Here is a 25,496-nt window from a genome sequence, read left to right as displayed (position 1 = left end):
CGCTTAAATTTTGTCTGCAAGATAGATAATCTTGTAAATAGATTTGTATAAACACTTGTGCCAATTAATTGATTAGATGTCTCTGGGCAATATTAATGTAATTTTAACTTTGCGGCAATCGCTTCATGAAAGGTGTTGACCACTTCGATCAAATGGTCAAATATTACCAATTCACAAGGAAATGTCACAAGTGGACCAAGAAGATAACGTTTTATTTTCTGCAAATGGCTTTGCATAATGCATTTGTATTGTACAAAAACAACACAAGTGATCGCAGGAAGCTAACATTACTACAGTTTCACGAAGTGACAATTTGGTCCCTATTGAAATGGAACACGGAAGAATGGCCTCAAACAGCTACAACATCTACACACTTGGTGCATGCTCCAGACCTAAATGAAGACACAGGTCCTGCCTATGCTGCCGCCGTGTCAACACCTGGACCATCTGGTGTGAAGCGGCCTTTGTTTACTTCAACACCTCAAGCTGAAGCCTCAACTGTATCAGAACACGAGATGTCAGGTACACAGCCATTTGACGAGACGGTTGTGACAGATGAATTTGACTCAAGTCTTCCACCTCCTCAGAAAAGACAGGGACGTAGTGTTGATTCAGAAAATCGTCTGAACTACAAGCTGAAACATACAATTGTCAAAACTGCCCAAACGACGCAGATGTCACGTGTGCTCCAGGTCCGGTAAAAGGAAGGAGACCGGCATAGGATGCAAGACCTGTAATGTTGCACTCTGTGTTATTCCCTGCAACACCAATTACCACCGGAAAAGGGTGTATTGGGTGGCGAAGAAGTAACCACCCGCAACAACTTCACTCCACCTATAAAACATCTGTTGAGCAACTTCAGGAATGTTGACCTGAAGGAGGTGGAGTGGAGAAAAAATGCTCAACTTATTGTTCTACAAACATCTTTCCCTTGGTAAGTACACATAATTGGTCTAAGTTTTTATAGTCTAATTTATTGTGACTACTTTGACACCAGAATGAACACTGTATCACATAAACTGCCGTAAGTAGACTCGAAACTTCATAAAAAAATTTTTGGGTGTAGCGGGTGTGTATGAGTGTCCCAAACGGGTTACAGTTGGGTGACTTTGGGCGTTAGTATAGGTAGGGCTTCTCCAGATTTTTTTTTTATATGCATATGTCTGTGTAGGGAATTTTATTCCGATCACTGTCCAACCAAAATAAAATAGTGTGCAACAAGTATAGACTTGACAAACATGACAACAGTAACAACATTTCGTTGGTGTTTGACGCTCACGGATATGGACCAGCGTAGTTTTATATTTGGCGCCAATCTAACTTACGCTTTGTTGACCTTTTATACCTATGTTATTATAGAACATTCTATTGCGAACACATTGCTATAAAAATAAAAAAAGTATAAACTTTAAAAGCATTGCATCGCACATGTGTCATCGCGTCTGAGATACTGGCTAAGCTTTGGCCACTTCCCACACTCTTGCGGGTGGCTCGCGACCATGATTCTACATTTATAGGCATATGTCTGCGTAGGGAATTTTATTGCGAGTTCAGTGATACCAAATTTAATGCTGTAGGACAAGTGTGGAGTTGACAACTATCAAAAGAGTAGAAACATTTTGTCGCTGTTTGGTGCTCACGGCGAGTGATCTACGTAGTTCTTTATTTCGTGGTGGTATAGCTCATGCTTTAATGATATTTTATACATATGATATTCTAAAGAATTTTATTGCAAACACATTGCTACCAAAATGAAATACGTAGCTCGAGAATTAATGTCAGGACAGTGAAAAGAGTATACACTTTTCGGTGTTGCCGCTCAAAAGCCCAAAACGCCGGGCACATAATGTGAGTTTTTTTTTAATGTTTGCCGGGAGCGCGAAAGTGTAATTCTTAATTAGTCAGTCTTCCGTGTTTATTTCCCTGCCGATTTTTGTATCGTCAACGAAAATGAGACTATTTGTTTAGCTTAGGTAATTTATTATGCACCCAATTAGGGAGCCGGTCGGCCGAGCGGACAGCACACAGGACTTGTGATCCTGTGGTCCCGGGTTCGATCCCGGGCGCCGGCGAGAAACAATGGGCAGAGTTTCTTTCACCCTATGCCCCTGTTACCTAGCAGTAAAGTAGGTACTTGGGTGTTAGTCAGCTGTCACGGGCTGCTTCCTGGGGGTGGAGGCCTGGTCGAGGACCGGGCCGCGGGGACACTAAAGCCCCGAAATCATCTCAAGATAACCAATACCCATCTTGTGGGCGGTAGTGGAAAGGGTTACAGAGGCACATAATGGGCTCAGGGACTAAACACCCCAATTCATTTAGCTAAGCAAGTTATCTTGATGAGGAGACTGTACTTGTAGTCGGTCTCGCACCTATGATGTTGATGTAACAATATACATTAAGTTTTGTAACTAGTTCATCAAGACTGTAACTTGCTTAGCTATATGAATTTTGGGGTTCAATCCCTGAGCCCATTATGTGTATCTGTAACCTTTTCCACTACCGCCCACAGGATGGGTATGGGGTGCACAATAAGTGAACTAAACTAAAACATTAATAATTATTTATTATTATTAATTAATTCATATAGTTTACAATTTACCTAAAATTTACATTTATTTAAAATATCCAACACTCTCCATAAGGAATTTTAAATATTGAAACTTTATTATAAAACCTGCCTATAAGGCGGCTTTTATTAGCAATAAGAAGCATCTGAAAAGTAAGTACAAGCAATTAGGAAAAGTTTGAAAATGTACACAATAGTTGGCGGCAGGCGAGCCTGGCGATGTTTGAAGCAGACGACGCACCAGGCTGGTGCTGTGAAGGGACCCTTCCACATTCACTTCCCTACCCTCTCTCACACGCTTCTCCTCTACACATTCACTCAAATCTTATCCACGTCGTTGTTTTGAATTTTCCTATTTTACTAAGAATCACCATTACAATAATTAAGCAGGTGTACATAGGTGACAAATATGTTATATAAGATGAATGGTTGGTGTCGGTGTCCGGGAGGTCCCTGCGGCGCTCCCCGGGCGCTCTCCCACCAGTCCCCCACGTGAGAGTGTCGCGAGCAGACGATGGCCCTGGAAAATGGTATTGAATCTGGGCCTGGCACTGAGAATGAAGAAAGTACAGCTGCCAGAGACGTAGTAGAGGAAAGCAAGTTGAAAGGTGGAGTGAGGGAGAGCCAGGAGACGACGGGTAAGTGTTCAACAGGAGGCAAGAGGCGGAGAGAATAAGTCTGCCGCTGCTCTAGCAGACGAAAGCCGGCGAGTACGACGCATTCTGTGAATGACGAAATCCCTCTCAGCTGTAATGAAGGTCGCGCTCCACCCGACAACCACGCTACACATATATATATATATACCTTTCACTGTTATAGGGTTTGTCGGTACTGGCAGGTGTGTGTGACTAGTGTGTAGCAGGTGTAGGTAGAGCAGGTGTATATGTAAGGTGAGGACCAGCAGCGAGAAATCAGCTGATGGTGGTGGTGGGGCCCGCCTGGGAGTGGGGCCTTGAAGCTTGCCCCGGCTGTTACCAGGCTCAACACGACCCTCTACTCCCAGGGTTGTTTTTATCTATGTTACTTTAGGCGCTCCCTGACTGTACATTGTTAATCCACATTAAATGATTAAATTATGGAACCCAACGTCTTAAAGAATTAAGACTATTCGCCTCAGACTGGGTTTAAAGGGCTGCACAGTATATGTTTTTTGTCGGGACCCTGTTATTTCCAGGGTATTGGTTTGTGGGGCGAGTGTAGCTGCATTTAACACTACATTTTCTAGAATCAGCAAATTCAGACTTACTAAAGAAGTGGTATTATGAATTTTCAACATGCAGCTATTGGTGTATTTGCAGTTTCTATACATTTCTATGAAACAGCCGATCTATAAATCAGCGTTATACGATGAAATACTTTTCAGATAATCTTGATAGGTATAGCAAGAATCTTGATATTGGTGCGTGTCTGATTCGAGGTTAGGGCAAGACGCTTAGGCTAGCCTCACTAAACTTTACAGGGTGACTGGTCATTGTCTGGGGATGGTCATAAGCGGGTCAAGTTTGAGCCCCATACACCCCCCCCCACTTTCGCATGTAATGGTGAATAATACTAATTTCTAAACTTGCTAAATAAGGCTATCCCCCACACTAAAATTACAGGGATGAAGGCTTAAAAGGTAATGGAGGGTAGGAAAGGTGTGTAGTTAAGATGGTTACAGCGTAGAAGATTGTGTTGGGATGGTTACAGTAATGAAGATATCATAGTAAAGATGCTGCGTCCGTCACAGGAGCAACGAGGAGTACCCCAATTAGTAACATTACAATAGGCCTATTGTATATTTTTGATGTTTGGATGCAAGTATGCACATATTAATTTCGTAATAGAGAGTCGATGTGAAGTACATGCAGAATATTGGTATTGCTACCCTGATAAATTTATTAGCAACCCGGAAATCACTAGCTGTGCGTTGATTCAGGGGGGGGGGGGTCAAGGTCACCATGGCCCGGTCTCTGACCAACCCTTCTGGTTGGTCTGGTCAACCAGGCTATTTGATGTGGCGTCTCGCAGCCTGACATTTGAATCATAGCCTGATTTATCAGGTGTCCTTCGGAGGTGTTTATTGAGTTCTCTCGAACACTGAGGGTCGCCAGTTATGCCCCTTATGTGTAGTAAAGCGTGTTAAACAATCTCGGGCCTTTGATGTTAATAGTTCTCTCTCGGCATTCCTATTGCATCTCTGCTTTTCAGCGGGGTGAGGGGAGGATTCTGCATATCCTGCCATGCTTTCTGGTCTCGTGTGATGTTATTTCTGTGTGCAGCATACTATTAAGTACTTTAAGCAATGGCATCCAAGAAGGTCCTCACCCCTCCCTCCTCTCTCTCTAAAGAGTTCAAACTGTGATACAACACACACCGCACAATATATGGTTCACCTCACGGTGTCCCATAGTCGGGGCCAGGAAGTCTGTACGGTTGAGCGACGGTCTCGCTTCATGCAGGTCGGCGTTCAATCTGCGACCGTCCAAGTGGTTGGACACCATAAACCCGGTCCCATCCCAAATCCTTATCCTGACCCCCCTTCCAAGTGCTATATAGTCGTAATGGCTTGGCGCTTTCCCCCTGACAGTTCCCGTCCTTACCCCCCCCCCTTCGCCCCAACGCCAATTATTGACCTTTCCCAGAATGCAACCTATAACAATTGCCTAACTCCCGGGTACTTGTTTACTGTTAGATGAACAGAGGCATCAGGTGGGGAAAAACATTGCCCAAGCACTCGTCCTATTGCGGGAGTCGAACCTGGGACCTTTTGGATGTAACCTGGTATGATAGGTTCGGTTTAATTGGTTAGTGCAGCTATGACACAGAATATGATAACGTTATGCCATCTTTAAATCCATCTTGCTGTGAGGGAGATCACATTATCAGATAATGGGCGTTGGGTGTAGTCGGGTAACGGACTTAGGCTCTTGAGGCAATAACAATGGAGGCTTGCGTGCATCAGGATTAGCATGTTGGGAAGAAAGGTGGGTTGTCGACCAAGGTTACATTATATTCCTAAGAGTTTTGTTCGTGTCATCTGAGGCCCTAAATATAAAATTTAGAAGGGGGTTGGAATTGTTTTGTAACGTGTTATGTTCTATACTAATAATTATTGGATTTTATGTCCGTTACAATGAAAATTGGTTTTAATATATACGGGATGAGTGACGCTGGTCAATGAACTAGCTCTCCAGGGCTAAAACAAAATACAAAAAGTACCGTCATTCGTCATAGGCGGTGGTGGAAAGAGTTGGAATTGAACCTCAATATTCGTTTAGACAAGCAAATTACATCACTGATAAAGGCTAGCATATGCATCGCCAGTTCATTTAGAGTTTAACTTATAGGTAGCTTACAGAGCCACACATCGGAGCTAGTCATGTACCTTCCAGCCAGTGGACTACAGGTTATCCTACAGTGGCACATAACGGGTTCATAGACTGAAAGCAACATTCAACAGCGAGCAAGTTGCAACGTAGATGAACTAGTTTTTAAGCTTGTCACACAATGTACGCGGCCACTACAATGGGTTTCATATTACAGTTGGCTTTTTTCTCGATTAACAATTATGGATCCCGGGAGGGACAAATGTTTAGACACGTTTCCTTTCATCTAATGCTTCTGTTAACCTAGCAGTATATAGGTACCGGGAGTTAGGCAAATGTGGGGGTTGCATCCTGGGAAGGATCAGAGTAGTTCCATCTTGCGTGGTTGGGGGTGGGGGGGGGGAGAGGGAATACAAGTGTTGTATACATGTGCAGATGATGAGTCACTAACGTGGGCTGAATACTGCGTATGATGTGCAAACCATACATCAGAAAATGAAGAATCGACAACGTTTGTCAGTCCTGGGCCGAAACGTTGTCGACACAACTTAATGATACAAGATGGGCCTAATCGTCGGTAGTTTCTTAATTTTCTGATGAAACATGCGCGGATGCGCACTTGCCTAGATGCGAATGTAATTACCTAAGTGTAGTTACGGAATGAGAGCTAGGGGTCGTGGTGTCCTTTGTTGCTAACTCATAAAACGTTTCTAAACTACTTAGGGTTTTGGCCTCCACCTTCTCTACCACTGTGAAAGTGAATTTTCTTACATTTCTTAGACAGCTTTGTTTTAAATCTACAGCATCTTGTTCCTGAAGTTCCAGGTTTCGGGAATTCTTTCTTCAAAAGAATCTTTTGAATTCTAATCGAGTGGATAGAATTAATCCAAAGTCGTAATGGAACTGGTAGATGAACTGTGTCAGCACGAAACTATCGAATGATCAATGTAACCTCATATATCTGTATGTTCATGGAGAGAATCCTAGGGAAGAGGAATTACATTTGCACAATATAGTAAAATAAACATAATCTGGTTTTGTTAACAATAAATCCTTACTCACATTTTTGGAGACGGTAACCAGCTATTCATAAAGTATTTTCCAGCAGACGTAGTGTATGTGGACTTCTCCAAAACTTTTGATAAGGTACAACACTAGACAAGGAAATTACAAGTACATGGAATAAATAGTATAGTACTAGAATGGACAAAACGGGTTAAAACAAAGAAAGCAATGATTTCGTCCTAAATGAATCTGACTAGAAAAATATGGTAAGTGGGGTACTGCAAGGTTCCAACTTAGGGCAACTCATTTTTTGTTGATTACATCAGTATTATAGATGAGAATAGTGTACACACATTATTTAAAGCCTGGCCTCAGGCCGGGCTTGGGGAGTAGAACAACTTCCGAAACACGTTCTAGGTCACACTAAGATTTATAGTAAAGTAGGAGGCGAAAATGACATTGATGCCTTACCAAGAGATATATCTACATGAACTCCACAAACTGTCGGAAGACTGGTCAATTCTTTTTAATATTGAAAAATGCAAAACCTTGCATGTAGGGCGTAAGAATGAACATCACAACACTATCATGCAGCAGATTGAAGAAAAGAACCTTGAAGTCAGAATCCACCAGTCATTGAAAGTTGCATAACAAGTGGAATCTACAGAATAGCCCGCCAAAACCCTAGGAATAGTCAAGCGGACATTTCTTTTGAAGGAAAAGAAATTGGTTATTCAATTGGACAAATTTCTGGTGCGCTGCTATTCGACGTGGGGGTTTATATTCAGCATTTTAAGTCAAGTCTATGTTGACTAAGTTGGAGGATCTTTATCCAGAAAGGGCGTATGTAAAATACAAGGGGTCAACGGCTTCAAGCTCGATAAGTCACATTGTAGGACAGAAAACGGGAGATACTTTTTTACCCAGTGTTACAAACCCGTGGAACAGTCTGCCCGTCGAAGCTGTAAATGTCAAGTCATTACTATACTTAACATCTACCTGAAAAACATTGCACGAAACACGTTCCCTAACCTGCACATTAAAATAGGGGGGGTTCATTTGTCAAGCCACCTGCTTCCTGCCCCCCGTCGAGACCGCTAGATGGTGGCTCTCGGGGTAAATTCACGTAAAATAAATATTTACTGCTACGTGAACGAATTAAGTTAAAGGAAAGTTGCACAACCATTTCTGTAGGCTTGGAATCCTGTTCACAAGTTGATTGGATGTTGGGAGGCAGGACCAAAGAGCTGAAGCTCGAGCCCTTCAACTCAATTGGATAAAAACATAATGGGCAAGAGAAGTGTATTAGCACGGTCACAATTAGGGTTGCCATGTTGTCGGCTTTTAACAGACCCTGTGACCAGGCTGCCCTCAATGACCTGCCGGTTTGCCATACAAATATTATTTGTATTTTTTATTTTATCTAGGAAATGTTTGTATCATGACTACTCATGGGTATGTAATGATGTTTCAATATCCTGGTAAAGTTTCTAGGTACAGATGAAGCAAATAACACTAGTGTGAAACGCGACAAGAACTGTTCAGTGTTTATGCTGGACGTTATTCCACCACTAACGTAGCGTGCTGGTAGCAAATTACCAGGAGTATACCTGGAGAGGGTTCTGGGAGTTTTACCCCCAAGCCTGGTCTGGAGTCAGGCTTGACTGCTTTTGCAGATTTCATTCTATGCTGTTACGGGTGCTATAGTGACTAATGAAAATAGTATAATATAACAATAATATCTGGTGATCTACCAGTAACCCAGCCACTAATTTGTGTAATAGGGCTGACCATATATTTACACTGTATAGTCTAACAATCCCTCCATCTCCTGTAGACTAGGCCCAGCCACCAGGGATAAGCTATCACAATTTCACCCATCTAGAGATACAACCATCCACTACATACTGGACACGGTATTTATAAAGTGGGGTAATATAGTCATTTATTATCATAATGTCAACTCCACATAACTCCCAGCTGTTGACATATACTCTACTACCAATATCTCCCTTTGATAGAGATAATATAGGCGTAATGGCTTGGCGCTTTCCCCTGATAGAGATAATGATTTACAAACTAAAGCTCGGGCACGCCCACACACTTATGATGGAAGTATAGTTTAGGTCTACTTTCGTAACCCCAACAGGTACACTAAATCCTCTCCAAGTTTACTCCTACTATATAAACAAAAACTTAAGAGCACACCTGGAGTTGCACATTAAAATAGAGAATATGTAATAAAACCGGTATTCAAAAGAAACGAACCTGACTTAAAAAAAAAACCCTCTGCAGTGACACAATGATCTCCCAGCTCAGCCGCCAGCTACAATTGAATCTCCGTTGCCTCAGGCAACGTCGGAGCAAAATATCGTACCATAACTGCCTAAGTTACCATTTTATTAATTTCCACAACTTTTTTACCAAACACAGTTTATAAATGATATAATCTCCTGGCTTGTTTAATACTTTATTTACTAACTTGTATCTCTTCAAACCAACCAGTAACTTACAAGTTATACATTCTTCATACTCAGCCCTGCAGGCTATCTGTCTCATGCTCCAAAACCTATACTTTTTGGTTATATGCAAATTACATTTTTTTCTTTTTTTCCTCAAAAAGACAGACCCCTGGTCATAATATATGCAACAAGTCGAACGTCATCATGTGTTAGAATTGGTATATAGCAAAGTACTGTACTGCTTTACATGCAGAAAATGGCATTGTTAAAATTCTTGTAATCTTTACATTCTTTTAAACTTCCTTTTTTTTCTCTTTCTCTCTTGCCTTATATAGACTTGTATACTTGCTACGTCACCACTTGATAAGGGTCCTAGACGGACCCAAACGCTGTCATTTTCATTTCGCCCGTGGCAGCTGGGTTATGCTATTTTACATACGTCCACGGCAATTTGAAGCCTTCTATTGAACTGGTACACTGTTGAAGTTGAATTTACTTCACAGAGATGCCAAAGGAACTAAGCAGTTGCATGCTTTAGCGGTCCGCTCCAATTTTAAGACTAGCAGGATGCTTTTTACTTTTCTTTCCAAAAGACTTTATTTTAATGCCTGAACGTAAATGTGGAAAATATTTGTACAGTATTTATTATGCAAGTGACAACCCTGGTCACGATTCATCGTTAATGGAAAGAGATTTATATCCTCAAAAGAAGAGTAATAATAGTAGAAAGGTCATCCAGCCTCTCCATAATCAGAAAATATGCAAAGCTAGAGCGATTCGGCGTTCTTTGGTTATAGCGAGGAAAATCTCCAAGCCTGAAGGTAGCTTTCGTGGAGGAGTCGACGTGGGGGTTTATAGTGCAAGATAGCTTCCTAGAGGATTTGCCCAGCCACTTGGGCTGAAAGGTAGAACGACGGTCTCGCTTTCTACAGGGCGGCGTTCAATCCCCCAACTGTCAAAGTGGTTGGGCAGCATTCCTTCCCCCTCCCCCCCCCCCCCCGTCTCATCCCAATTCCTTATCCTGATCCCTTCCAAGTGCTATATAGCCGTAATGGCTTGGCGCTTTCCAGGAGGATTTATTAACCTGCCGATGCTACTAGTCATCCCAGCTTGGCGCTTCGTTTGATAATTACATGTTACGCTGTCAACTTTTAGGCTATCCTTAAGTGCTTTATCACAACGTTCAGATGTTAAGTCTAAAAGGTTACTGTGCCGATAAGGCTCGTCATCGGAAAAGTGATCTTCCTGATTAGGACTTGCCGGCAGAATGACTGTCGAATATATATTTCAAGTTTACGCAAATGCTGAATTTGAGTACATACACATATTCGCAAATGAGTTTGTTATAAGCTGCTAGAAAAATAATGCACCTACTCGGTAGAACGTCTACTGAGCTTGTAAACTGTTTAATGAATGTAACCAAAGCCGTCAAAGATTGGAGAAAGATGTACACGTTCGTAAGTACTTGCGTAAACCGCTTCATGAATCTGGCCCTAGGGGTCTGGGTGTGAACAATGAGAAGGTAACTCAGGACATGTGGAGGATAAGACACACAAGTGGACAGAAAAGCAGTGAGGGGGAATGTAAAAAGTTTGACTAAAGAATATCATGGGTCGACATAAGTCAGGGTAACTACCCAACACAACTAATACATAACACGTACTACTCATAGAAGTAATTAAAACAAAATAGACGATTTAAGTGCTCTTGTGTGCACAAACTACAGTATATTGCATTAACCGAAACTTAGATGAATGTAGAAGACGGAACTAAATGAATGTAGAAGACGGAACTATGGCTGAAAATCAAATTAAGGTATTCAAATTAACGTCAGATAAGGGGGGTGGGGGGAGAATAGTATTATGTCGGAGAAAATTTAAAATGTAGTATCAAAAGGGGGAATTAAAAGTACCACAAACTGTTTGGATAGAAATAAATGGAAAATAATTATAGCCTAATAATAGTTGTACATTGGCCACCAAATCTCGACAGAACAGAGGAAAGACATATATTGGCAGATAGATGCTGTATACAATAGGTGACTTTAATTTGAGTAGAATGAACTAGGACTAATATAGTACATAAATCTGCTATTCTGGGCCTAGAAATATTTAACTTTTTTTAAATTTAATTTTTTCCGGACTATAAGTGAATACTGCCAAACTACCATCTTATTGTCTATTACATAGACAATATGTAATTGTCAACCAGATCAACCAGGCTGTGACTCATACGTCAGGCTGCGAGCAGCCGCGTCTAACAGCCTGGTTGATCAGTCCAGCAACCAGGAGGCCTGGTCGACGACCGGGCCGCGGGGACACTAAGCCCCGGAAGCACCTCAAGGTAGCCTCAAGGTACATCATATGTACGATGGTCCACATAGTTACAAAACGTACTAATTAAACAGGAGGATGAGTTTTCTTTTAGTACTCAAATATGCTGATCAAATAGCCAGTCGGACGATGTTTATTTGTGAGTTAATTATACGACGCGAACCTTAACCCTATGGCTGACTTGGCGCGGAGCTCTGACATGTGCTACACGATGAGGCGCAACAAATCTTTGACTTTATATTATAGAGGGAAATAGTGGTTTTAATTAAGAGACGAGAGCGGCGGTTGTGTGTAGATAGTGATGGCGCTGGTCAAGTCATGGGAAATAGAGTGTGTGTTTGTCGGTTCATGAGCAAGCAAACTATAGTAGTTTGGTGGGACACTGGGGTGGGGGTGGCACTCCGAGCCTTACACACTACACGCCCACGGTGGCTTTATTCTCTCTCAGCAGTAGTTAAAATTAGCTGCCTAATATGTCCGCTCGCACGCGCACCTTGACTCTATACTCCCAACACTGCACAGTCTGTTATTATAATACTTAAATGAATATTTAAGTATTATGAATACTTAAATGAGTATTTAAGTATTATGATATATTAAAAATAATTTATATTTAATACTTAAATTTATAGTACTACTTCAGTATTATTTAAGCCGGCGGACAGGAAGTTGCCGGCTTCCTGTTCTCGTAAATCAGGTATAAGACCGCTGCTTCAGACACTCTGATTGGCATTCTAAATATGCGTGTTAGTGGTTTTTCCAAGACTGTTCCACTTAATCACCAACATAGACATGTTCACTACCCATGATATCTTAATGTATTTACAGTATATAATACATATGTATGAAGATCATTACATTATTTTGTAATAATCTCCCATCTCTTGAAGCCCATATATTGATGTGGGCTTCAGGAGACAGGTTCGGTGTAATATCAACTCCTAGATCCTTCTCTGCCTTTACATTTACTTGAGTTGAACTTTAGTAGGCATTTGTTGGACCATTTCTTCAGTTTGTTTAGGTCGTCTTATAGCCTCTTGCTATCTTCCTGTTTTAATCGTCCTTATAATTTGTGCATCATCAGCAAACATTGGGAAGACACGGTCAATTCGCTGTGGGAGAACCCTCTGGGAGATCGTTTACATAAACAGTAATGTATAATATATACAGTATAATGTATATTATTTATATTATATATATATATATATATATATATATATATATATATATATATATATAATATTATATATTATATAAAATAAATAATGCGAATAAGCCTGAATGGTCCCCAGGCATACATGCAACTGAAAACTCTCACCCCAGAAGTGGCTCGAACCCATACTGCAAGGAGCCCTTTGCACTTTGTCGAGTTGATTATGTGCCCTGTACACCAGTTGCATAGTGCTCCTGACTGTCTGGGTTCGAGTCATGTCTGGGGGTGTGGAGTTTTCTGTTGCATATTGGCTTGAGGGACCATTCAAGCTTCTTTGCATATGTATTTATATAATATGTATTATTTATATAATATGTATGATATATATAATATGTATTATATATATACAAACATAAGCATGACAACCCATACTTATCTGTTTGTATAATAGATAAGCACCTCTCCACACCCACCCAATAGGTGGGGTTAAAGGGTGCACCCCACACCTGTTTGGTGGGTAGTGGCGGTGTGCCCCACACCTGTCCCATCCATATTATACCTATCCATTTTTAAATTTAGACAGGTTTCACTGGATATAGCTGCATATTCCGTATTGATTATTTTCTTGTTTAGGGCTTCTCTCCCTTTAACTAAACAGTAAGATGCTCTTGCATCTTGGTTTAATTGGAAGAGAATTTGTAATGTCATAATTGTTTGAGGGATATTATTTGATAAAGCCCTAAATAGGAAAATAATCAACATAGAATATGCAAACATATTCAATGTCTAAATGAAAACTTGCTGCCAGTATACACCGTATTTTAATATGCATGTACAGGAAGGGTGACAAAGTATGCAAGTGTTTATAAAACACAGAAATCACATTAACGTGATATATATGTCGTACCTAATAGCCAGAATGCACTTCTGAGCCTACTATGCAAGGCCCGATTTGCCTAATAAGCCAAGTTTTCCTGAATTAATATATTTTCTCAAATTTTTTTCTTATGAAATGATAAAGCTACCCATTTCATTATGTATGAGGTCAATTTTTTTTTATTGTAGTTAAAATTATCGTAGATATATGACCGAACCTAACCTAACATATCTTTATAGGTTAGGTTTGGTTAGGTAGCCGAAAAAGTTAGGTTAGGTTAGGTAGGTTAGGTAGTCGAAAAACAATTAATTCATGAAAACTTGGCTTATTAGGCAAATCGGGCCTTGCATAGTAGGCTGACAAGTGTGTTCTGGCTACTAGGTACGACATATATATATATATATTGATGCAAAAATCCACTGGAATTTTAGGTGGGCGTGAACTTACAACCCCGGCATTGCCAAGCCACATACTCTACCACTAAACCACCGTTACTTGTCAAAGACATACAACCGGAGTGCTACCGAAATCACCGGAAGTTTGGAGGCCCCCCTACTGATGCCAGTTCAAGTGTTTACGTATGACCCACAAGCACTCGGGTGGAAGGGCAAAGTAATCCTACACCTTACATCCCAACTTCAGAAACACACAGAAAAAACTTGGTTTTCTAACTTGTAAAAGTCAGCGGTGGCTTAGTGGTAGAGTAAGCGACTGGCAATGCCGGGGTCGTAGATTTACACCTACCTAAGTATTTATATTACTGTGTTCTCTGTATGCAAGAGATCCCTGGCATAGGAGCCAGGGATGCTGCCATTAATCTGCTATGAGCTAAACATACAGTAAAGTACAGTAATTGTTTAGGAATTTAATAAATTATAAGTTTTCACATCAGGGCATATGTATTATTTATTCTTTGTATGTTAATATATTCATCATACAGTATTTTATATCAAAAGATATGGAAATTAAATAAAAATTGGGTATTAGCTAGTGCTTTTCTTCTTTCAGCAAAGGCTAATGATTGTGAAGCTGGGGATGGCTTTGAAAAGGCAGAGACAGAGACACAAGAAAAGTCAGGGGGAAACACAGATTGTAAAATTGTAGCAAAGTGTGATGATGATGAGGATGATGATGAAAAGGTTCAAGATGATAAAGAAAAGGATGACAAAAACAAGGAAGAAAAGGATGGCTCTTTATCACAAGAATATGGATTTACAGTCAAGATTCGACCCCCTACTGGAGATCAATTTGAAATCCAGGTAGGTAAAACTATTGTGCGAGTTTGCCAGTCTGTGATTTCTATAACATTTTTACTATAATTCTTTTGCAATGGAAGGCATTCTTACACAAGTGGACTTCACTGTATCTAAAAAGTGACTGTTGTGCTTAAAATAGTTTAGCAATATCATGATGCAGAATTGACTTGTTTAATTTATTAAACAGGTGAGCAGCATGGAACTGGTGTACGAGATCCACCAGCTCCTGATGGATCGTGAGGATACCTGCCACCGCACCTGCTTCTCACTGCATTTAAATGGTCAAACTCTGGATAACTTTGCTGAGCTAAAAAATGTTGAGGGTCTTAAGGTAAATAGCTTAAATGACGTAGTGTATCACAATTATACATCATAACTGTTAAATACTGTAATGCATGTTTATAATGTTTTGACAGCTTTCCATATGAAATGTCTATTGGTACCATCATTGCATAAAATATTCATAGATTTTTTTAATGTAGGCTTAAATTTGGATTGTTGCATGTGCATTGTGTTAAATCTGTTACACTAGGTAATCACACGCTTTCATTAGCATCTCTAATGCTCGCAAGCCTTTGAAATGATTGATTTTCCATAATTTTGCTTTATTTTGTGTTGGGTTATATGTCATACTGTATATCTAATGTATATGTTGAATGTAATAAAACTCCCTTTTCTGGTCATCTCTTGATAGCTCCCCAAGTGTAGTGCTGGTACAGTCATGATTTTGGAAGATGCACTATTCCTCACTCACCTTATTTCTAGAGTCAGAACCAGAATCTGACTTTCTGTGGGAGGAGGGGACTTTAAAGATCATAGATCAATCCAAAACCTAAAAGTCTCACAAGATATCACAAGTACTGTACAACAAAGCAAGCATTTGCTTAAAGAAATTAATAAGTACCCCAGAGATAAACACTAGTGGTGTGCTCATCCAAGTCCTCCAGAACTCTTGTCAGCCTGTCTCTTCATTCGCAAGCCACCTAAACCAAACCCTTCCAACCACATGAACAAGAAGGGAACAGGGAAGCTACTGAAATGTCAAGGAAACCAGCCAAAGCAGCATGCAAATAACCAGCATAGAACATCAGTTGCTAGAGTTCAGCTTGACCTACCGGAGACCAGAGTCAGAGCCTGGTTTCCTCATGGAGGTGCAGTGAGCAAATGACGTTCTGCCATTTCACTGGGAAAGCATCTAGAAAGTCGGCTAAGCTCGAGTGATACAGTTGAGGGACAATCATCTTGGCGATCATTTTGCTTATTTCTGTGTCTGTTGTCTTTCTCCAGTTTTTGTCTTTTCTTTGTTATTGATGGTTGCTTTGGCTAGGGCTGCATCATTTGTTGTGTCCAGTGGTGGCAGTTTGTCGCTGCCTGCATTCCTCCAGCTACACTCGCACACAGAAGTATCGAGAGACGAAGTGAAAAATGCTCAAGTAAGAGCAAAGCAGTTGGCCCAGATGGAGTTTCACCATGGGTTCTGAGAGAATGTACACCTGAGCTCAGCATTCCATTTCAACTGATTTTTCAGGCATCCCTGTGTACAGAAGTTGTAGCAGATGTGGGGGAAAAAGGCTAACATAGTTCCAATCTACAAAAGTGGCAGTAGGCCCCCTCAATTATAGACCTATGACATTGACAAGTGTTAGTCAAAATATGGGAAAAAATAATTAAAACTAAATGGGTAGAACACCTGGAGAAAACTATATAATATTAGACAGTCGGTATGGTTTTCGATCTGGAAGATCCTGTGTAACGAATTTACTAAATTTCTATGATCGAGCCACAGAGATTTTACAGGAAAGAGAAGATTGGGTTGACTGCATCTATCTAGACCTAATAACGGCTTTCGACAGAGTTCCACATAAGAGGTTGTTCTGGAAACGAACATATTGAAGGGGTGAGAGGTGAGCTTCTAACATGGATGAAACATTTTCTGATAGAAAAAGGAGGGCAGTAATCAGAGGCAATGTATCGGACTGGAGAAATGTCACAAGTGGAGTACCACAGGGTTCAGTTCTTGCACCAGTAATGTTTATTTCTACATAAACGATCTACCAGATGGAATACAGAATTATATGAACATGTTTGCTGATGATGCTAAGATAATAGGGAAGATAAGAAACTTAGATCCTTGTCATGCCCTTCAAGAAGACCTGGACAAAATAAGTATATGGAGCATCACTTGGCATATGGAATTTAATGTGAATAAATGCCATGTTATGGAATGTGGAATAGGAGAACATAGGCCCCACACACCCTATAAATTATGTGAGAAATCTTTAAAGACTTCTGATAAAGAAAGAGATCTAGGGGTGTTTTTAGATAAAAAACTATCACTTAAGGATCACATAAAGAGCATTGTGCAAGGAGCCTATGTTACACTTTCTAACTTCAGAATGGCTTTTAAATAAATGGATGGGGAAATACTAAAGAAATTGTTTATGACTTTTGTTAGACCAAAGTTGGAATATGCAGCGGTTGTATGGTGCCCATATCTTAAGAAGCACATCAAATGTTCCGGGTTCGATCCCCAGTGGAGGCGGAAACAAATGGGCAGTTTCTTTCAGCCTGATGCCCCTGTTCACCTAGCAGTAAATGGGCACCTGGGAGTTAGAAAACTGCTACAGGCTGCTTCCAGGGGATGTGTAACAAAAAAGAGGCCTGGTCCAGGATCAGGCCGCGGGGACGCTAAGCCCCGAAATCATCTCAAGATAACCTCAAGATATCCAGCAGATAAGCTGTGATTACCAAACCACACATCAGAAGATGGAGAAATGATGTTTCGGTCCGTTCTTGACCAATATTAGGTCGTGTGTGATGTCTTGATAATGGTCAAGTCGTCACACACACCTGCCTTGATAGTGTTCCAATATGAACATAATACTCATATCTTTATCTTCTGAAGTGTAGTTTGGTCATCATATCTTCAGCCACATTATTGTGACTCATCATCTGCAGTAGATAAGCTACTTTAAATTAAGGAAGTGTTTGCTCTGTATACAGTTCAGTATAGCATTTACATGCATTATATTGATTCATTATGGTACTGTAAACCAAGTGCTTATAGTATTGAATCGTTGTATACATTTGGGTGCATTAAAGGGTTATTTAAGGGAAGTATATATCTGGCATGATGTAAAGTACAGTGCAGTGCAACCTCGTTTCAGTGAATCCCTGGTTGCAACTTGCAATTTTCAGGCTGGATTTACTCGCCCACTTTACCACATGCACATTTGATTTGTGCTTTGCCAAAATGTGAAGATGCTCAGGTTTGCTTAGGAAGCATGGCCTGAATTCACAGACCTGTGGGAAAGTTGCCCATAATATGATTGACATTAAAATTTGGTTAGATGAAATTTGCCCATAGAGTATGGGAAATATTAATGTACGAGTGGTAATTCTGAATGTAGTTCTAATCATTTTTTTTTAATATTTGTAGAAGGAAGCAACAGTAGAAGAAACAATGTATATTTCTTGTACATTTTGTAAATGTCTCACAGATGACCCCTGAAGGCATTTTCTAATTGCAACGAATCCCTCACTCAAATGAATAAGAGTTGGTCCCATATAGTTAACTGAATCGAGGTTACACTGTGCACATAAGGAAACCTCAATTTTTTTAAAGAAAAGATATGATGAAAGTTTTCTTTTGTAATACTTCATGCTTTATAACATTACTTTGCATTTCAGGAAGGGTCAGTGATAAAGGTTCAAGAAGATCCTTACACAGTAAGAGAGGCCAGAATTCACGTTCGTCATGTACGAGATTTACTGAAGTCTTTGGATCCCATAGATGCCTACAATGGTGTCGACTGTGCCTCTTTAGCTTTTCTTAATGCTGTCACTCAGGGAGATATTTTGGGTGAGTCTGTTATAAATTATAGTACAGTACATAAAGGACAAAGGGGATAATGTTTAACCAAAAGAGTATAACTTTGTAATGAATTTGATAGTTTCCTGGAGATTTGGGTATGTGAGGGCTAAATTAGTGATTGGTCAGTGTATAATCCTGGCTTGCCAAGGCTAGGATTTTTCTTCTTACCAAGGCTTCCAATGCTCCAACCTCTTTCCTAACCTAGCTACTACATTTTAGTTTTGCCACCACATATTCCTTTTGTCAGTCATGTATCTGAAGTATTTAAACTTCAGTTAATTCTAGATGTCTGTCTTTTCAGAAAAAAAGAAAACTCCAGTAGAATCGGTGGACTGTACGCCTCCAAAATATATCTTGCCAGGCTGCAAAGATCATCCCCTCACCCCTCTGCAACCTTTTGCTAAGGAACAGAAAACTCCACAGTGCCTGAAGGTAAAGAATTGAGTATATATGTATAGGTTTCTTATTCATCACTGAGTGGGAGTGGCAACATATAGTTCAGAGGTCCACAGGAGTTTACCTGTGGACTATCCTCTGTTCCTAATAAAGAAATTGGTTTGATAAACAATGTTAACCATGAGCCAAAAGGTTTTCAGGATAGGATGACTGGCCATACTGGACATTCCCTTTCTACTGAGATTGGTTCCTTGGTTACGTCTGAGACTGAGTGGCAATGGCTCTGGCACTAAGTGCATTAAAAATAATTATATGGTAAAAAAAGATATCTGAAAAGAGTGATTTAAGACTAGTTGAGCATCTTCTTTTTCTTGTGCCTGGGTTATTTTGGAGCTTTATCTGGTTTTAGAAAAATATTTTTGGAGTCTCACTAATGCATTTGTGAATAGCACTCGCTTTTATCACACTGTTTTGTTTATAATCCGGTCCATTTTGCAGGTACTTACGATGAGTGGGTGGAACCCTCCTCCTGGCCCTCGTAAACTGCATGGTGATCTCCTTTACCTGTATGTGGTAACATTAGAAGGAAAACATTTTCACATTACTGGTTCCACATGGGGTTTTTACCTAAATCAGTAAGTGTAATTTTGATTTTGATTTTTCTTCTGCCACATGTAGTAGTATTTCTTCAAATGAAGTGTATAGTGGTACACTTGTACTGGAAAGACCCAGTACAAGTGTATTAAAACCAAATTTTCAGATGCAGACTACATACTTTCTCAGGGTGCTTTAAACTGTTCAGAACAAGATTGTAGGAGCTTGCATTTATATGTCTGGTATCTATCACTAGACGTCGTTATGATTACGCTACCCAGGGACTTGCTAAGGGATGCTGCAGTTTCAGATGACTGCTCAATTGTCTTGGTTTCTGGGAACTGTAGGCAGGGCTCTGTGGAAATGGTATCCCTGCTCTGAACACCACAAGGTCTGCTTGTATGAATTAATGAGATAAATTTAGCTTCATTAAGAATAGTTTTATAGTTAATCGGATCTACTTTACAAAACGTTTACTGCCCTTTAGTGTCTCTCTAGAATCTCTAATTACTCCCTTCTATTAAGCATCTTTGATATTTTAGCAGTTACATACAATTCTACTATTGAAATAACTTGCTATAGTGCTTGAGTGAAGGTGAAGGAAAGATCCAATATGTACAGTATGTGTAAATGTATTAAAAACCAAAATTTTCAGAGGTAATTTACATCCTTTCTCAAGGTACTGTATACAATGTTCTGCCAAGCATTATAAACTGGGTCTTTCCATCACTTTCACTCTTATTATTATTTATTAAAATGCCAACAATGGTTAGCAATGTCATTATTCCTATCAAATTAATTTTGTAACCGTAATTTAGTGTTCAACTTTTTTTTGTGTTTTCCCCTCTTCAATAAACCATGATCAGTCTATTTTATTATATAAATTTATCAAATTAAAAACTGTTATCAGGATGGCGCTGTGCCTAAAATTAGGGACATGCATAGTATATCGTGACATTTTTCATAGTCTGCTGGTAGTGTGTGGGGACATTATGCTTCCTTTGGATTTCATTATCACACCCACCTTTGTGGCTTAGTGGTTTGTAATTGTGGAAGAAAATGTATGTAGTTATATATAAAGTGTGTGTATAGTATAATAACACCAAAAATTGAATATTTTGTTCTAAGCCAATAATATAGTAAGCATGATAGTGAATGCCCAAATATATTTGGGCATTTCGATGTTCTGCAGATTTTATTATATAAATTTCTCAAGACACACACACTATTGAATTATATTAATGTAGAAAAACAGAAAATACTAATCAGAAACATTGGAATACAGGTAAATATTTACAAAATATATTCACATAAACTCAAGAGCCTGGCTCAGGGCCAGCATTACAGGATGAGAGCTGTGCTGGTGGTGTCCCAGTCTTCCCAGCACTGTCATATAATGCTTTGAAACTACTGGGGGAACTGGTGGTTACCTTACCTTGAGGTTACCTTGAGGTGTTTCCGGGGCTCAGCGTCCCCGCGGCCCGGTCGTCAACCAGGCCACCACCAGGTGGTGGGGAAGTGAAGCTATGTAACTACTGGGGTCTCATTCTCTCCTTTGTTTATTCCTTCCTGTCAGTTTTATCTTTCTTACCTTTCTGGTGGCTATTTCCTCAGAGTGATCTAATACCTGCTTTCTGCACCTTTTTGAGAGGCACATTTAAGCATTTGATCTCCAATAGGTAGTTAATGACTCATAAGGGCTTGGTGTGATTTAATAGATGTGGAACTATGAGTGGCTAGCAACAAGGACCCAACAACCTTGGACTCGCCAGAAAGAGGCATTTCATTACATTCAATGCTGGGATTGTAGTGAATGTTTACAGTTTTTATACTTTTTTGTAGTTTTTTCTCTATAGACCTAAGAATTTTTCTGTTGGTATGCACTCATTTTGGGTATTGCTTAGTTTTTTTATTTACTGATTGGAATTTTCTCTAATTTTTATTAAGCCATAACTATACTGTACCTTTTCCATGTATGTTTCAGAATAACAGAGGAGGAGTTCAACCCCAAACCAGCAAACCCTTGCTATCTGTGCCACTCGCTCATTGATCTTCTCAGCTTGTTGTCTAATGCTTTTAAGCGCAATTTTTCAAACTTGCAAAAAAAGCGAACATCCAGACATCCCTTTGAGAGAGTGCCTACCTCTTACCAAGTATATTCATGGGTATCTCCTTCCTTGGATCATGGTATTGATGCTCTTCGGGCAGAAGATGCTTTCAGTAGCAAGTTGGGTTATGAGGAGCACATCCCTGGTCAGACAAGAGATTGGAACGAAGAGCTGCAGACAACCAGGGAACTTGCTCGTCGCACACTACCAGAGCGTCTGTTGAGGGAACGGGCCATCTTCAAGGTACACAGCGACTTCGTTGCAGCAGCAACAAGAGGTGCCATGGCTGTTATCGATGGCAATGTGATGGCCATTAATCCAGGGGAAGATCCCAAGATGCAGATGTATATATGGAACAATATTTTTTTCAGTCTTGGTTTTGATGTTAGAGATCACTATAAAGAAGTGGGTGGAGATGCAGCAGCTCATGTGGCACCACGCAATGATTTGCAAGGTGTGCGTGTCTATAGTGCAGCCGATTTAGAAGGCCTGTACACCTTGGGGACGGTTGTTGTAGATTACCGTGGATATCGTGTAACTGCTCAGTCCATCATCCCTGGCATTCTTGAGCGTGAACAAGAACAGTCTGTTGTTTATGGCTCGATTGATTTTGGCAAAACTGTAGTTACTCATCCAAAGTATATGGACTTGCTGCAGAAAGCTGGTCAGCAGTTGAAGATACTTCCACATAAAGTTCTGAATGAAAAGGGTGAAGAGATTGAGCTGTGCTCATCGGTAGAATGCAAGGGAATCATTGGCAATGATAGTCGTCACTACATCCTTGACCTTTTACGCACGTTCCCTCCAGACGTTAATTTCTTGGTTTCGGATGATATTAATTTAAGTGCAGCTTCACGAGAAATGGGTTTCCCTATTGCTCACAAGCACAAGTTAGCTACCCTGAGGCAGGAATTAGTTGATGCCTTTGTGGATAATCGCTATGTGATGTTCCTGAAGTTTGCTGCACTTCACCTTCAGCAACTTAGTAATAAGAAGAAAGAGGCCAACAGACTTGCTGCAGTTAAAGAAAAGGAAGAAAATGAAAAAGAGAAGGAAAAAGAAGAAAATGATAAAGGTAAAGATAACAAAGACATAGAGGCTGAGGAAGCAAAGAAAATCGTTGAGAATGTGACCGAGAGCATTGCTGCCGAGAAACAGGTAGAGGAAAATACAAAGGATATTATTAAAAAAGCTGCTGCAGCTGTAGGATCCTTGAAAGAGGCTGACTTTGAAGTGAAATTTAATTTGGATGCTTTTTCTCCAGGGATTTTGCATGTTGATCCTCAAGGTGAAATGCTGAAGAAAGAAAGACAATTGATATGCGATGCTGCAGGATTTTTAGTGAGTGTGCAGTTGCCCAGCCTCGTCCATGATCTAAAGGACCATACTTCGGCTCCTACTGATGGCACTACTTTATGCGAGGCCCTACATACACGAGGTGTAAACATCCGATACTTGGGGAAAGTTGCTGATCTCCTGGCCAAAGTTCCTGGGTTGGATTATGTATATACCATTGCTGTAGGGGAACTCATTGCGCGGTCTGTCAAACATATTTTTACAAATTACCTTCAGTGTGTTGAAACTATTTGTTTATCATCTGCTGTTGCCCACTTTCTTAATTGTTATCTCTCATCTTGTATCAGTCCACACGCATCTAACAAAAATGATGAGCTTCTCTCAAAGAAGAAAAGAAAGAAACACCCATTTAATAACAACAGCACCTCACAATGGGCAGCGTATTCGCCAAAATCCCTCTGGACTCGCATTAAATTGGAACTGAAAGAATATTATGATTGGACCTTGGAAACTGACACAGTAGATAGCACGATTCAGAAGTACGGACTTCAGAAAATTGCTCTTATGAGAACTTTTTGTATGAAATCAGGTGTTCAAATACTACTTCGTGATTACAACTTTGACACCAAATCTCAAGAAAGTTTCCATGAGCAAGACATTGTAAACTTATTTCCAATTGTAAAGCATATCAATCCCCGAGCTACTGATGCTTTCAACTTGTATACAGCTGGTCAGAGCAAGACGCAACAAGGATTCTTGAAAGATGGTTATGACCTCATCAATGAAGCTTTGAACCTCTTAAATAACGTGTATGGAGCTATGCATCCAGAAATAGCACAGTGCCTTCGTATGTTAGCTCGCTTAAATTATATCATGGGTGAATATGTGGAGGCCATGTCTTTCCAACAGAAAGCAGTACTTATGAGTGAGAGGGTGAATGGCATAGATCATCCATACACCATCACAGAATATTCCCATCTGGCACTGTATTGCTTTGCCAACCAACAGGTGAGTGTAGCTCTAAAACTGTTGTACCGCGCTCGCTATCTGCTCTTGTTAATCCACGGTGAAGTTCACCCAGAAATGGCATTGATTGATTCTAATATTGGCTTGATTCTCCATGCTGTAGGCCAATATAATCTCTCTCTCCAGTTCTTGGAAAAGTCTCTGGAACTCTCTATCAAATTTTACGGTGAAAGAAGTTTAAAAGTTGCTCTCGGTTACCACCTTGTTGCACGGACACAAAGTTGCATGGGCGATTTCAGAGGTGCTCTAAAAAATGAAAAGGAGACTTTCACCATATACAAGACTGAACTTGGACCAGAGCACGAGAAGACAAAAGAAGCGGACGAGTGTTTGCGTCACCTGACTCAGCAGGCAGTTGTCATGGCAAAAAAAATTAGTGAAGCATTTAATGGTCGCAGTACTCTTGGTCTCCCACCAATTCAGATTCAACCACCCTCCATGAGCAGTGTGTTAGAACTTCTCAATATCATCAATGGTATTCTCTATGTTCAGATCACTCCTGAAGAAATTGAGCGTGTACGTGCAGAGTTGGAGAAGGGTCAAGCAAAAGCATTGAAAGAAAAAAATACGACTGAAACTCTATGTGGAAATGACAAAAATGGGGAAAGTGATGGAAAATGTGAAGAGAGTGATACAAAAAGTGAAGAGAGTGACACAAAGAGTGAGAAATGTGCAACAAAGGATGAGAAGAAATGTGAGGAGAGGGAGACAAAGAGTGAAGAAAGTGATGCCAGAAGTGAAGAAGATGAAAGTGTGAAGGCAAATGAGGAAGTTGATGTAAAAAGTGAAGAGGAGGAAGAAGCGGCAAGCAGGTGAAAATTAAATGTAATAAATTTGTTTATCAAGTTATTATTCACTCTTTGAATTATGCATAATTTTACTGTTGAAAAAGAGGGCTGCAAAAGCACAATTTGGTTGAATTAACTAGCTCAAAAACAATGACCTCTTGTACACACAGCTGCTTCATGCAACGTACCAATGCCTCATGACAGTTCCTTAGTGTGTGGAGGTAGGCTGTGATTGAATTCACAGCAGAACAGACGGTTCACGTCAAACGTAGTCAAATGTTGTAGTTCATATATTAAGTTTTTATTTTGTATGAAGCCTCTAGTTTTGTATACATACTTAGCTGCAATTGATGTAATATAGTAGTATTGGTACTTTATGGTCTTGTTTGGTCGAGATGATAGAAATGGGTGACATTCCACTGTACAGTATGAGCCAGTATATGCAAGATATTGG

General features: G+C 40.1%; 1 protein-coding gene across 1 annotated transcript; it reads left to right on the top strand.

Annotated features, from left to right (window-relative positions):
• The first annotated feature begins 3,031 nt into the window (after positions 1–3,031).
• Positions 3,032–25,217, top strand: LOC138370618 (clustered mitochondria protein homolog). Its single transcript, XM_069335176.1, has 7 exons — positions 3,032–3,204; positions 14,713–14,963; positions 15,148–15,291; positions 18,651–18,822; positions 19,136–19,266; positions 19,729–19,865; positions 21,809–25,217. Exons 1-7 carry the CDS (start codon positions 3,081–3,083, stop codon positions 25,068–25,070), a joined length of 4,221 nt encoding a protein of 1,406 aa, XP_069191277.1. The 5' UTR covers positions 3,032–3,080; the 3' UTR covers positions 25,071–25,217.
• The last annotated feature ends 279 nt before the right edge of the window (positions 25,218–25,496 follow it).

This window comes from Procambarus clarkii, chromosome 32 (assembly GCF_040958095.1).
Source record: "Procambarus clarkii isolate CNS0578487 chromosome 32, FALCON_Pclarkii_2.0, whole genome shotgun sequence".
In the NCBI taxonomy this organism is placed as follows: Eukaryota; Metazoa; Arthropoda; class Malacostraca; order Decapoda; family Cambaridae; genus Procambarus; species Procambarus clarkii.
This window is presented reverse-complemented; position numbering and strand designations above follow the sequence as displayed.